The sequence below is a fragment of the Hemiscyllium ocellatum genome, chromosome 13 (assembly GCF_020745735.1).
Source record: "Hemiscyllium ocellatum isolate sHemOce1 chromosome 13, sHemOce1.pat.X.cur, whole genome shotgun sequence".
NCBI lineage: Eukaryota > Metazoa > Chordata > Chondrichthyes > Orectolobiformes > Hemiscylliidae > Hemiscyllium > Hemiscyllium ocellatum.
Genome location: NC_083413.1, coordinates 39,102,059 through 39,118,011, shown reverse-complemented (window position 1 = coordinate 39,118,011; position 15,953 = coordinate 39,102,059). Strand labels below are relative to the sequence as shown.

The 15,953-nt window shown below is 40.4% G+C and overlaps 1 protein-coding gene across 2 annotated transcripts in view; it reads right to left on the bottom strand.

Moving 5' to 3' along the window:
* LOC132821868 (arf-GAP with coiled-coil, ANK repeat and PH domain-containing protein 2-like) overlaps positions 1–15,953 on the bottom strand; it is a 164,717-nt gene that overhangs the window by 106,538 nt on the left and 42,226 nt on the right. For both annotated transcript variants that reach the window (XM_060834772.1, XM_060834773.1), the window contains exons 3-4: positions 11,880–11,999; positions 4,077–4,130 (exon numbers count right to left, since the gene is read on the bottom strand). In XM_060834772.1, coding sequence (XP_060690755.1) covers positions 4,077–4,130; positions 11,880–11,999 — 174 coding nt within the window. The remainder of the gene's footprint in view (positions 1–4,076; positions 4,131–11,879; positions 12,000–15,953) is intronic.

The following is a 15,953-nucleotide window of genomic DNA, read 5'->3' as shown; positions in this document are numbered from 1 at the left end:
CCAAGCAGTGAAGTTGTTCTCAATCTGGATAAGGAGTTGCCTTTCTATTCTTTAGACCAAAATGGATAAAGTCACACTTGTCAACATTAAAAATCTGCCAAAGTTTGACCCATTCACCTCACCTATCCATATCCATTTGTAAATTTCTTAATTTTCATTTCCACTTACACTATTTTAGTGGGACCTGCAAATATAGCTGTTATATCTTCTATCCCTGCATCCAAGTCTTTAATAGATCATGAATAGTTGAAGCCTAAGGGCCAAAGCCTGTGACACTAAAACTAGTTACATTTTGTCCACCAATAAAAAGATCCATTTATCCCAACATTTGCTTTCCGTTGGTTAGCCAATCTTCTATTTAAGCTAGTAGAATTACCACAAATCCTTTATGATCCCACTTTGCATATTAATCTTTTATGTGGCACCTTATCAAATGCCTTTTAGGAGGTCCAGACATACTGCATCTACAGGATCCCCATTATCCACTTTGCTTGTTACATCTTCAATGAACTCCAGCAAAGTAGTCAAACACAATTTACGCTATATAAAACAATGTTGACTCAGATTGTGTTTTGACTTTCCAAATGTCCTTTAATTACTTCCTTAATAACAGATTCTTACAACTTTGCAACAATAGATGTTAAACTAATTGATCTGTTGCTTCCCACTTCCCATTAAAATATAAGCCAGAGCCTCAAATCTTGTCTACCTTTAATCCCAACAGTTTGCTCAGTACTTTGTCCCCCAAATGATAATAGCTTTTCTAAGTTCCTCCCTTTCTAGAACCTCATTCTGTATGAAGTATTTTAGGTTGTTTATGAACAGTACATAATATCAGTGATGTGGACCCCACAAAATCATTTTACAGCATTTTAGCCTCATTTAATGCTAGTCTTGAACTTAAAATGTATACTGCCTGTTACATTTTAAATGTTATTCATGGCTGGGAAAGTGGTAGGAAGGCTCAGAGAGGAGGCAAGTGTAATTAGCATTAAGCATTCTTCATTCATTAATCAATGTTGAGTTTACGAATGTAATAAAATTGTAATTTCTCTACATGATACAACTTGTTCAATGATATAACTGAAAAAGGTAAATAGTGTACAGGCAGATTTTTTTTTTAAAACTAGAGTTCAACACAATTAAACTAAACCAGCATGCTAAAAATGTAGCTTTGTGATTCTACAATTAATGCTTCTACTTTATCCTAATGCATATGTGATAATCCATTTTACTAGAACAAAATCATTTAAAAGTAATATTATGAATTGTTAAGATCTTTCCGTGATCTAGTCAAATGGAATGCGGGGAGTTAAATCATTTTTAAATTCATGTCACAATATGTTTGTATTGTTATTCATACATTGTTCCTTACTGTAATAAAATTACAAAGCAATCTACTTATCTGACCATGACTCTATTCTCATTACTCCATGACTCACCAAGGAAATAAAATTTTAAAAATAGGCTTCCATAGTAACAAAGCAATTCAGAATCTTGTTGCAATGAATAGCTATGACCCAGTAGCTATGTAATAATAGTTCTGATACTTTTAAAGAAAGTCTTCGTTACCATTAACATAAAATAGGTTAGTTACCTTTCCACATATTTCTCATATTAAATAACATACACACCTACACCATTCATTATTGCACTCAGGTGAGTGACCAAGAGATAAGATTTATTTTAATTCTGTATGAAGTATTTTAGGTTATTTACAAACAGTATACAATATCAGTGAGGTGGACCCCACAAAATCATTTACAGCATTTTAGCCTCATTTAATGCTTGTCTTGAATTTAAAAATTGTATAGAATCTGGCTAGTTATTTAATCATAAAATTGTGACATGATAAAACATTTGGTCCATCATACCTTTGCCAACTAATGGCAATCAATATATAAATACAACAGAAGTAACTGTACAGGAGGTAAAGAAAGAATCATTCTAGCTTAATAAAAGGGGCTGGATTTTTTAAAACAGGTAGAAAAGGACAGTTGAAGGATGGTTGGTAATCAATTGTTGGCATTTGCTGTAACCATGCAACTCCTTGTCAGCTCCCTCAGCAGATCGAACTCTAACATTTCTTATAACCATTCTACACTTTTAAAGTTAAACTCTGAATCTGTACTTGCCAGTGCACACCCTGTGCGATGCAACTTGTATGTCACTGTCTAGTTTTTTTCACCCTATGATCTGTATATCCTTGCTTACTATGATCTGCTTGTAAACAAAGCTCTTCATTGTACTTAGGTACATGTGACAATAAATTAAATCAAAATCACATTCTTTTGAGCATATCATAACTTCAAAAGATTGGGATCAAACTGATTACTAAAGGGAGAAAAGCCCAGAAGTTGCCAGGAACTTGGCTGAGACTATGCCAAGGCTCCTCCTACCATTTAAATCAGCAAGTCATACAACATAGAAACAGGTTCTTTAGCCAACCAAGTCTGACCAACAAACACCAAACTGCATTAATTCCATTTACCTGCGCTTCGTCCATAGCCTATGCCTTGGCATTTTAAGTGCTTGCCCAGCTGAAATTAACTGCCCCCACCATCCTCTCAGGCAACAGGTTACACATTTCTATTATTCTCTTGGTGAAAAACAAATCTCAGATCTCCTCTAAACCACTTACATCTCATCTCAAACTCAGGCCCGCTGGTCTTGGACACATCTGTCATGGGTAAACGATTTTCACAATCCAACCTATCTATGCCCTCCATGACACACTATACTCCAGTCAGATCCCCCAGTCAGCCTCCTCCACTCTAGGGAAAACCAACCCAGCCTATTCAGTCTCGCAACATCCTGGTGAAACGCCACTGATCAACATCCACATGCATGAAGTTTTGAATATATTACTGACAGCCAACCATGTGCCATCAACTGAACAGCTTCTATTTGGCATAATTTCAAATTGGGGGCAATGTGCTCTCCCAAAAGGGAAAACAAAAATGAAATCTGTAAATGAAATGAAATCTGCAGACAGATGGTTTCTGAAAATGGTAGGCAATTATACCATTCCCATCATATTAAATAACTGGTTTACATCAGCAACAAAAAAAAAATGTTGGAACAACGAACTCAAAAAAAGTCAAGGATGAGACATATCAAATGGCTTCCTCTTAGACATTATATGAAGAAAATAAAAGCATCAGCAAATGTCAGCAGATTGTAGTTCAATCATGATCAGTGGCCTTGATGCAGAAAACAAAAACAGTAAGCCTGGTATCAGTCAGAAATTTCATGAAATTCAGTGACGCAATTAGTACCTGACTGGGTATTCAAAGCATAATAGGATAAGAAAAAAAAAATCAATCTCAAATATTGTGTTAGACCCAGTATTTCAACACTTTAGCAACATTCCCTTCAACAGCTCAAGAGGATCAACACTGCAGCAAGTACTCATCTTCTACCTCCACAGAGCCTGTCCAAAATCAAAGGGCCCAAACCGGAGTATGATTAAATACCTCTTACTTGACTGATCAGGTGCAGATCCAACAACATTCAATAAACTTCACACCATCCATGACAAAGCAACTCAATTGAATCGCACTCTATTCATCACCTTCAAAACGACAGCAGTATACACTACTTGCAAGGGGAACTGCAGCAACTTGCCTTAGCTCTTTCAACAGCACTTTCCAAAGCTATGATCTCTTGGTACTTCTAAAAAGAGAAATGCAGCAGGTACATGAAAACATAACCACCTACATGTTCCCCTCAAAATGCACTTCACTGTGACTTGGAAATATATAGTCACTCCTTGATTTTCGCAAGTTCAAAATCCTAGAATTCTCTCCCTACTAGTGGTTTCAGCAGCTCATCATCACCTTCTTAAGGGCAGGTGGGGATGGGCATTAAATATTAGCTTAGCCAGAGACATCCACATCCCATAACTAGATTTTTAAAAATTGCCCTTACCCCATTCCACAATAAGAAAAAACATTAGACTGCTGATTTCTATAAAGTAAAATTGTCTGATGGCAATTCAATTATTTAGCTTCAATTTAAACGACACAAATGTATGTTAATTAGGACACAAGAACATTGCCAGAATTTTGACTTACCATGTGGAAAGTGACCATCTCATGCAGGCTCTCCGAAAACCTCATCAGACTGTTCTATTGGAAGCAAACAAAACCAACAAGGATGTCAATTTTGACTAGTTTTCATACAAGTCATTCTTAATTCATTAGCTAAAAATGTAATTGATTGTATTTTAAATTGCGATATTGTGCAAAGTTAAATACACTAAGAACCCACAAAATGACAAGAGGAAAAGAATTAGTCAGCCAAAGGATGAATGCAAGAAAGTTGCTCAAAATTAGGAAACTTTAGGCAACTCTCAGACTGTACAAGATGGAGAGCAGGTGACCTGGAAAAAGAGAGCTATCATCTGTTGTTAAAGCATATAGAGCAGAGGGAGGACTTAAATACAAGAAAAATAATTGGGTGTTCAGTAGCCAATGCACATCTAGAACGACAGACATAGCAAAGAATTGGGACTTATTGAGGGATAGGCTACAGGAAACAACTTTGGGTGAGCTATAATTTATAAAAAGTGAAGATAGAAGATTGGCTATTCCAACTTTGTCCTGTCCAAGTCTGGAAGTGACAAAGGCTCAGGATCAAGTCGGATTTCAAGATAGTCCAGATTATTCTCAAACAGAAGTAAAGGATGGGAACGGGAACTCTCTGGGCACTTGCCGCTGATTCTAGTGAGATTCAAAACAAAAATTCAACACTTGTCAAACTGAAGAACACGTAGTTCTCCTATAACACTATAGTTGCATTCCCCAGTGAAACCTCACAATATATAAATAATGGGGCCTATGAGAATAAAAAGTGATGTTAGGACAGACCAAGAAAAATCACTCACAATCACTCAAAAATCGCCAAATGTTAAACACAAGGTATAGCACAACCTGAATGAAGGTATGAATTATATTTATCAATGAAATAAAAAGTAAATTTAACACTTCATTAGAAGTATTGTTAATGCCAGGATAGAGGGTCATGGCGTAGAAGGTAGACCTTCATTCCTCTTAAGCGAGCTATGTGACATTCTCTCCTTAAGTTCACAACACATACAATATCTAGTTTCTTTTACAGAGTTGTAGCCTGTCTTTTGTATTCACTAGCTACAGTTTTATCACCAGGGCGCTTCTTGCTGAGATTCTTGTCACTATGCCTCTCCAATTTTCAAAGCAAGGGATAATTTAGGAGCAGCTTACCTTTCACAGGAAGCTGCTCAATGTAGCTCTCTCGGAAGGCTGCTCTCTGTACAGTACTTCTCATAGAAAGCTGAGCTGTCAGCAGCTGGACATCAACACATGCACAAAACAACACGAAGCTCCGCACTGACATCAGCACATGCGCAGAACAGCATGAAGATCAGCACTGACACTGGCATATGTGCAGAACAATGCGAAGACTTTGGTGCAGATATCAGCACATACGCAGAACAAAGTGATTGAAATCATCACTGCTGGAATCGTGCTATTGTGAACATAGGCAAGTGTCCTCGAAACTCCCGTTGCTTAGTCCCTCAACAAAGTTTAAGCAAATTGCACTGCCCAAACACGCATCAAAGAACTACCCGTGGTTCAAAAGAGAAGCCATTTTGTCAAAGCTTTTCTCTTGCACTCGTGAGGACATTTTAGTAAAAACATAAATTCAAGAGAAAACCAAGATTTATATTGCAGAAGAGGAGACTGTTAATTCGCCAAAAGTGGAATCGGGTTGACGGATGTTGCCATGGAGAACACATTGATTAATGTTGATTGACAGTTCACAGTCAAGTTTTGTTAAATCTTAAGCTAGGTGTGGTGAGTGTGTGTCTGTGTGGTCTACAAAAGGACAGGGCCCTGCGTATTTCTATATGTTGCTTCCAGTGCATGCACGCTTTCTACACTGAGCCCAATTGACAATTCGTTGCCACCATAATTCCACACAAATTTTGAATTAACCAAATGTTGCCCAATTGCTGAATCAGACCTCTTATTGGAGACTCCCAGTGCAATTTTTGAAACCACAGGCTGGTTGGGTATAGTCAGAACCTTCTTTGATACAAACCGCCTAAGGGGAAAGGTATTTGATATAATTTGGGATAAACAGTCTAACATACCTGGCATCACACTGGCACTAAAACTATACCATGCTGCTCATTTGCATACATACTTTTCTCTTCACAACAGAAAATTGTTAGTGGTGAACACCTTACTGATTGGCTGAATGGGAAATTGGCTGAATGGAAAACCTCAAAATAGACCCCAAGTTATTTGCTCTCTGTAGAACTCAAAGTTGAAATAGGGCACATCAACACCATCCTGTGGGATAATAATTACTCCAGATTATTTCTCGCTATATACTGTATGCCACAAGGCCAGTACTTTCGTGCTAAAACATGCCCAATTTATCTCCCATTACCCTGGAAGTACGACAGAGCCCAAATGTTTCAGCAACAAATGAAGCTAGCTGTTTCACACTATTAACAAATAGCAGCAGCACTTGTCACAAGACCATTAGAAATAGGAGTGGAAGTAAGACCATTCGGCCATTAAGTCCACTCCACCATCCAATCATGGCTGATGTGCATTTCAATGCCACTTACCCACAATCGTCCTGTATCCCTTTATTCCTTGCAAGATTAAGAATTTATCAATCTCTGCATTGAAGACATTTAATATCCCGGCCTCCAATGCACTCCATGGCAATGAATTCCACAGGCCCGCCACTCTCTGACTGAAGAAATGCCTCCTCATTTCCGTTCCAAATTGACCCTCTCTAATTCTAAGGCTGTGCCCATAGACCTAATATCCCCGCCTGAAAGAAACAAATTCCCAGCATCCACCCTTTCTAAGCCATGCATTATCTTGTAAGTTTCTATTAGATCTCCCCTCAACCTTCTAAACTCTAATGAATGCAATCCCAGGGTCCTCAGCCAATCATATGTTAGGCCTCCCATTCCAAGGATCATCCATGTGAATCTCCGATGGACACGCTTCAGTGCCAGTATGTCCCTCGAGAGGTGTGGGGCCCAAAACTGGACACAGTATTCTAAATGGGGTCCATCCAGAACTTTATAAAGTCTCAGTAGCACACAGTTACTTTGACATTACAAATCTCAAGATAAATGACAACATTACATTTGCTTTTTTAACCACGGACTCAACCTGCAAGTCAACCTTAAAGAGAACCCTGGACTAGCACTCCCAGATCCCTTTGCACTTTGGCTTTATGAATTTTCTCACAGTTTAGAAAATAGTCCATGCCTGGAGTATTTTTTCCAAAGTGCAAGACCTCACATTTGCTCACACTGAATTTAGATTGGATTACTTAGTGTGGAAACAGGCCCTTTGACCCAATAAGTCTACACCGACCCGCAGAAGCGCAACCCACACAGACCCATTCCCCTACATTTATCCCTGCACCTAACACTACGGGCAATTTAGCATGGCCAATTCACCTAACCTGCACATTTTGGGATTGTGGGAGGAAACCCATGCAGACATGGGGAGAATGTGCAGAGAGTCGCCTGAGGCGGGAATTGAACCCGGGTCTCTAGCGCTGAGAGGCAGCAGTGCTAACCACTGTGCCACCGTGCTGCCCATCAGCCATTTCTTGGATCACTCTCCTAAAATGTCTAAATCTTTCTGCAGCCTCCCCACCACATCAGAACTATGTGCCTGTCCACCTACCCTCAAAACTCTAGGATGCAGCTCATCCAGGCCAGGAGATTTTTCAATTTTTAGACCTTTTAGCTTTTCTAGCACTCTTTTGTAATGGCTACCATACTCAACTCTGTCCCTTGACTCTCCTTTTTGTTGGGATATTACTCATGTCTTCCACCATGAAGACTGACACAAAGTACTGATTAAGTTCTTCAGCTATTTCCTTATCGTCCATCACTAGCCTTCCTGCATCAATTTGGAACAGTCCAATTTCTACTCTTGCCTCTCATTTTGTTTCTTATGTACTGAAAGAGACTTTTACTATCATTTCTAATATTACTGGCTAGCTTACCTTCATTTTTGATCCTCTCCTTCCTTATTTCCGTTATCCTTGGTTTGTTTTTGTAGTCTTCCCAATCTTCTGATTTCTCAGTGCTCTTGGCCACTTTATAGGCTCTCTCTTTTTCTATTACACATTTGCTGACTTCCTTTGTCAACCATGGCTGTCTAATCCCACCTCCCCCCACACCTGCTCCCTGTGATAAAGTTTCTTTTCTTTAGGATGAATTTCTGTACTTTGCCCTCAATTACACTTGGAAATTCCTGCCATTGTTTCTCTACTACCTTCCCCACTAGGCTCTGCTTCCAGTCAATTTTCATCAGTTCTTCTCTCATGCCCCTGTAATTACTTGTATTTAAATGTAACACTATTACATCAGATTTTGTCTTCTCTCTTTCAAACTGCAGACTGAACTCTACCATATTAGGATCGCTGCCTCCTAAGTATTCCTTTACTTTAAGATCTTTTATAAAGTCTGGCTCATTACATAGTACTAAATCCAGAATAGCCTGTTCCCTTGTGGGCTCCATCACAAGCTGCACCAAAAAGCCATCCTGTAAGCATCCCATGAATTCCCTTTCTCTGGATACACCAGTCAGTCCATTTGCTTATTGAAATCCCCATAATCACCATGGCCTTGCCTTTCTGAAATGTCCTGTTTCCTGGTACATTTTGCACCCCTGGTCCTGACCATTGCTGGGAGGTCTGTACATAACTCCTATTATGGTTTTTATGCCTTTGTGGTTCCTCAAATCCACCCACACAGGCTCCACATCATCTGACCCTTTGAAATTAAATCTATGGCACTGAATGACATTCTTAACTAACAAGACAATGCCGCCACCACTGCCTACCTCCCTCTCTTTTCAATAAATTGTAAATCCTTGGATGTTTAACTGCAGTCCTGAGCCCCTTCCAAACACATCTGTGATGCGTATCACATCATAATCATTTACGATGATGTGTGCTATTAATTCATCTACTTTGTTATGAATACTACAAGCATTCGGGTAAAGCACCTTTATGCTAATTTTCCTATCCTCATGATTTTCATCACCTCTAGTTAGCCTCTCTTTTTGCTTCATTCCTAGTCTGCCTCGAACTTAAATCCTGCACACGTTAACCCACTGTTTATCTTTCTACTTGACTCCATACTCAGTTGCTTTCCCTTTCCCTGCCTCAAGTTTGAAGTCCTAGTGACCACCCTATTTATCCTTTTCACCAGAACACTAGTTCCAAATCTGTTCAGGTGGAGACCGTCCCAGCGGTACAGATTGTACCGGTTTCAAAACTGATGCTAATGTCCAATGAAGTAGAATCCCTCTTTCCCATGAGGAGAAAGGTGAGGTCTGCAAATGCTGGAGATCAGAACTGAAAATGTGCTGCTGGAAAAGCGCAGCAGGTCAGGCAGCATCCAAGGAACAGGAGATTTGACGTTTCGGGCATTATGCCCGAAACGTCAAATCTCCTGCTCCTTGGATGCTGTCTGACCTGCTGCGCTTTTCCAGCAGCACATTTTCAGCTCCCTCTTTCCCATACCAATTTCTAAGCCACGTGTTTACTTCCCTAGTTTTCTTATCCCTATGCCAATTAGCATGTGGTTTGGGCAGTAATCCAGAGATTATGACCCTCGAAAAACCTGTTCTGCTATTTCCTTCCTACTGTTTGATACGCCCCAAACAGGTCCTCCTTCCCAGCCTTGCCTATGTTATTTGTGCCAACGTGGGCCACAACAACTGGATCCTCCCCCTCCAATATCCTTTCAAGTGGTCAGAGATGTCCTGCACCCTGGCACCGGGCAGGCAAGACACACCATGCGAGACTCCCGATCTGGCACACAAAGGATACTATCTGTCCCCCTAATTATAGAACCTCCTATAACAACTACTTGTCTTTTTGCTCCCCCTTCTTAAATAGCCTTCTGCATCATGGTGCCATGGCCAGCTGGCTCATCCTGCCCACAGCCCCTTTCCTCATCCATACAGGGACGAAAATCTCATATCTGTTGAGCAAAATCAAGGACTGAGGCTCCTCCATTCCTGAACTAAGAATCCCCCTACCTGCCTCACTTACTCTCACTAGAAAATTTCTGATGAATCAAACTCTTAAAATAACCCAAAGAAATGACAAATATTGACTGCAAGTCAAGTGAGTTATTCATGCTAATGTGACCTTAATAATTTGGCACCACGCTTTTAAAATATTAAATTGTGTACTCAGAATGATGAATGCCCTCACTCTGCAACTTTTTACTGTACCGTTATTTCCTACGATCAAACATTTCTCAACTACAATTCAATTATGTGGAAGAACATTATGGAGGATAAAGATGACGGCTCAAGTCTAACCAAAGCTTGCAGAAAGTTTTATCTTATCCAGGACTGGATATCACAAGCAACTTGACAACAGAAAGACAACGTATTGAGATATTGTCAAGAGAAATCATGTTGATGAAAAACAGGAGACAGCCAAAGATTGTCATCTGTTGAAGTTTTACCAAGAATCAGTGCAGACTGGAGGGAAGGCATCTCTCAAAATGCTCTGGCTACACTCAAATGTAGCTTTGTAAAAAACAAAACAAGTAAGGTCTATGCAATTGAGTTGGACATGGGAGACTTATCACGCCATTATTTTCTAAACACTTAAATCATAATTCAATTAAAGAAAAAAAAATGATTTAACACATTTTACATTAAGAAAACTGTAAAACACAGTGAAAAGATTTCAAATGTCACCACAGTCTGACGCCATCTTTCATAATTTAAGAATAGGGAAAAAAAGACAGACCTTAAAGACAGTACATCAGTCCTGAGCCAGCTTGTCACCAAGGGCAGTTATCCCACCTCACCACCTCACTGACATCTACACTGGATCCAACAAATGGCAAAGTCACTGATCTTCAGGTGCTTTCTTGCTGCTGGGCGGATTCTCCTCCACCACCACCTGCACCGGACCCACCAATGGACCACTTCGATGTCAATGTTATGCCATCCTGTCACTGCTTCGCTGCCGCTAGCGTCGGACCCAACAATCATGTCACCAATCCTCAGGTGCTATCTTTTCCCGCTAGGTCTACATCGCCGATGTCACTTTCACAGACTCAGACGCCAGATCCCGTGCTCATCCCAGAAAGGAAGGAAGGGTTCACTTGAAGTCCACACTAGGCTCTTTCAAGGTCTGTCACTGATCAAGCTCAAGTGGTAAGCAAGGAAAACAAAAGCTAAAAAAAGCAGTCAGGCTAGCTTAGAAGCTCTAATCCATCGCCATCTTGCAGGAAGTTTAAATAGAAAACTTACGAAATAGTAGCAGAAATAGACAATTCAACCCTTCAAGCCTGCTCAGCCATTTAATAAGATTGCGAATGTTGTGTGTTTCAAGTTGCACACAATCACAACCATCCCCAATAAAACCTTTGATAATGCAATTACAGCCTGACATAAATGAAAAAAGGAGAAGAAAATTGCACACAGCATTCGAAATGCAGTCTCACCAAGGTCCTATATAACTATGAGATAATATTTTTACTTTTATCCTCAACTCTTCTCAAAAGGATAACATTTCATTTGCTTTAATGGCACTTAACCTGCATATTAATGCAGTATGACTCATGCACTACAACACCCAAATCCCTTTGCACCTTGCAATTCCACATTTGGTCACTTTTAAGTGACATTCTGCATGCCAAAATGAATCACTTCATATTTTCCCATATTATGTTCCATCTGCTGGGTTCTTGCCCATATATTATCTGTATCCTTCTGCAAGCTCCTATGTCACTAAACTATCAGCCTGCAACTATTTTTCAAAAGAAACTCAGCCACTATTCTAATATCAATTTATTCAGAGCAGGGTCTTACCTCAATAACTTCATCCTTGGTAGATTGATGGGCAAGCTCACGAATTCCATTTACAAACTGCTTGTTAGCATTACAAAAGTTCTTTCCAGCATCTATCATTCCAGCACACAGCTTAACAACCTATAACAGGAAAAAAATTACAATTTAATTACCTCAAGTTTAAAAAAAGTTACAATACAGGAGAGAAAAATCAGAACTGCAAGAATACTCACATCTAGAGGTAACAAAAAGGTTTCAAGAGAAGTTGTGTGGAAATAGGAGGTCAAATGTAACACCAAACTTGTGAGGAGACTAGCTTAATGTCAGATTGTTTCCAGGGAAAGGGATGGAGTAAATAAACAAAAGAACAGAGCTTGGAACAGGCACAAAAACATCAGCATTTCTAATATTTAATTAGAGAAACTTTCTGCTCATCTAGTAAGGGATGGTGGTTAAGCAATTAGACAACTTGGCAGTAGTAGAGACGTCTAAAGAAATCATGCTGAGGTAAAACTGGTACTTGTCGTCAGTGTACATATGAAAAGTAATTTTATATTTTGTATCCTAACACCAAGGGCAGCACGCAAATGAGAAATAAGAGCAGACAAGGACAAATCCTTGCGATACGAAGGTAACTCAAGAAATAAAAGTGAGAGAAATATAAATAATGTTTTGCAGTGATAATAGGACACAATGAATCCAATTATATCCAACTCAATTAAAAACTAAAAATGCTACAAACAATTTTGACCTCAAGCCTGTTCCCTATTTGATAAGATAACTGGCTGATCTGAAATCAGCATTTGCTTCACTTCCCTCCCCATTGCTGATAAATATCAACTCCCCTACAATTCAGCTCAACTTACCAAGCCTTCTGGGGGGGGTGGGGGGGGTGGGGGGGGAAAGAGAGGGGGAAATAAAAGAGATGGGAGGATGAGAGATGAGAAGAGAGGGGAGGAGAGTTATCAGGAAGAGGAATGGAGTTGGTGATAGAAACTGTCCCAAGAATTAGAGACAGGGTTTCACATCTACCTAATTTTTAAACTGGATGAAATTTCTGGCAAAATTCTGCTATATAATTTAGAGACAATAGAGATAACAAAGAAGTGCTAAGCAGGTAACACTCAGTGTTGGTGAAAAACACTACCAATGTGCAAGGGAAGAAAAGTCAGTGGTGACAAATATCTGGCAACAATTTAATAGTTAAAACTGGAACCACGTAACAAAAGCTCCAAAAGTAGACCACAGGATGATGGTGCAGAAGGATGAGGATGCTGTGACTAATTGCATCAAAAGCTGCAAACTGGCCGAGAAGGATGAGGCAAGGTAGCCTACTTTTAATCATGATTGCATCAGAGTCACAAGTGACATTCTGTAACAGCTCAGTACTGGGCCAGGGCAATGCGATTAGAAAGGATCAAAGTTTGAGCTTCAGGAAAGACTGACATGAAATTTAGGAAACAGAGTTAAGGACATCAGAGAAGGAAAGGAGATTGGAGATAGACCAACAATTGCACGGAGAGAGAGAGAGAGAGGGAACAGAAATTGACTTCATGAGGAATCAAGGTGATTATGGCATATTTGAAGAACAAGATCGAGCTGACAGAAGCATTAGTAACATTAAATTTCCCTTCCTGTCAGGTAGCGATTTATAATTTTGTAGGGTCCTGTAGCATCAAAAGGATAGCAGGCAGGTCTCATGGAAAGTATAATTTCAGAAAGGGAACAAGGGAGATGGGAAATTTGACAAAGATGCAATTTCAAGATGGAGGGATGAGGGCAATGGGGGTTTCTTAGTGAGTTAGGGAAGTCGCAACAATGGATCAATCTGGTCTCAATCTTAACAGCAAAGAAATCCACAAATTCCTCACCCTTGGAACTCCAGACAAAAGGCCAAGAATAGCCGTTTAGGAAAGTGGGATGTGGGGCGGGATACAGAGAGAAAAAAAGACTTGGTGTTATCTTTGATTTCAGGAATGTTCCAACAGGAAGCAGTTCTGGCAGACAAACACTTGGCTTACCATTTTTTTTTGCAATAGCTGAATCTGCTAGCAAATAAATAACAGGGCAAAAAGAGACATGAGATCACTTTGGCAAATAGGGTTAAGGAGAATCGAAAGGGATTCGACAATACATTAAAAGGACAAATCAGTAACTAGGGAAAAGAACAGGGCCCCTGCAAACCCACTTGTGTGTGGAACCACAGGAGGTGGGGGGAGATACTAAACAAGTATTTTGCAGCGTTTACTGTGGACAAGGATATGGAAGCTAGAAAATATGGGGAAATAAATAGCCACACCTCAAAAAATGTCCATATTACAGAAGGGGTGGTGCTGGACGTCTTCAAATGCAAAAAGGTGGATAAATCCCCCAGGACTTGCTTGGTGTACCTGAGAAGTCTGCGAGAAGCTAGCGAAGCAATTACTTGGTCCCTTGCCGAGATTTTTGGATCAGCAATAGTCACAGAGGAGGTGTCAGAAGACTGGAGGTTGGTCAACATGGTGCCACTATTTAAGCAGCATGGTAAGGAAAAGCCAGGAAACTACAGGCCAGTGAGCCTGACATCAGTCATGGCAGGTTGTTAGAGAGGATCCTGAGGGATAGAATTTATCACGTATTTGGAAAGGCAAGGACTGATTAGGGATAGTCAGCATGGCTTTGTACATGGGAAATCATTACTCGCAAGCTTGACTGATTTTTTGAAGACTACACAACAAAGAGGTTTGATGAAGGCAGAGGAGTGAGCATGATACATATGGACTTCAGTAAGGCATTCGACAAGGTTCTGGTAAACTGGTTAACAAGGTTAGATCACATGGAATACAGAGATAACTAGCCATTGGGATATAATACTGGATTGAAGGTAGGGTGATGTGGAGGTGCTGGAATGTGACTAAGGCAGACAAAGTCGAAGTTGCATGACACCAGGTTTAGTCCAAGAGATTTATCTGAAAAACAAGCTTTTGGAGCACTGCTCTTTCATCAGGTCTGAAAGCAGAAGACAGTGGCTGGTGATAGAGGGTTGCTTTTCGGACCAGAGGCCTATGACCAGGGGTGTGCCACCAAGTGCAGCGCTGGGTCCAATGGTGTTTTGTTATTTATATAAACGATTTAGATGTGAACATAGGAGGTACGGTTAGTAAGTTTGCAGGTGACACCAAAATTGGTAGAGAGGTGCACAGTGAAGAAGGTTACCTCAGATTACAATAGGATCTTGATCAAAATGGCAGAGGAGTGACAGATGGAGTTTAATTTAGATAAATGTGATTTGATCCATTTTGGAAAGTCAAATCAAGGCAAGATTTATACGCTTAATGGTAAATGTCCTGAAAGCATTGCTGAAAGAAGACCTTAGAGTGCAGGTTCATAATTCCTTAAAAGTGGAGTCACAGGGAAACAACATAGTGAAGGCGACGTTTGGTATGTTGTTTCCCTTTATTGGTCAGCACGTTGAGTTTAGGAGTTAGGAGGTCATATTGCAGCTGTAGAGGACATTGGTTAGGACACTTTTAGAGTACGGTGTTCAATTCTGGTCTCCCTGCTCGAGGATGGATGTTGTAAAACTTGAAAGGGTTCAGAAAAGATGGTTCCAGGGTTGAAGGGTTTGAGTTATAATGGGAGGCTGAATGATTTGATTACTTAGTGTGGAAATAGACCCTTCAGCCCAACAAGTCCACACCAACCTGCCGAAGCGCACCCACCCAGACCCATTCCCCTACATGTACCCCTTCACCTAACACTGCAGGCAATTTAGCATGGCCAATTCACCATAACCTGCACATTGTTTTGGACAGGAGGAGGAAACTGGAGCACCCAGAGGAAACCCACGTAGACACGGGGAAATGTGCAAACTCCACACACTCAGTCGCCTGAGGGGGGAATTGAACCGGGTCTCTGGCACGGTGAGGCAGCAGTGGTTAGCACTGCTGCCTCATAGCACCAAGGTCCCAGGTTCAATTCCAGCCTTGGGCAACTGTCTGTGTGGAGTTTGCACATTCTCCCAGTGTCTGTGTGAGTTTCCTCCAGTTTCCTCCCACAGTGCAAAGACATGCAGGTCAGGTGAATTGGCCATGCTAAATTGCCCATACTGTTAGG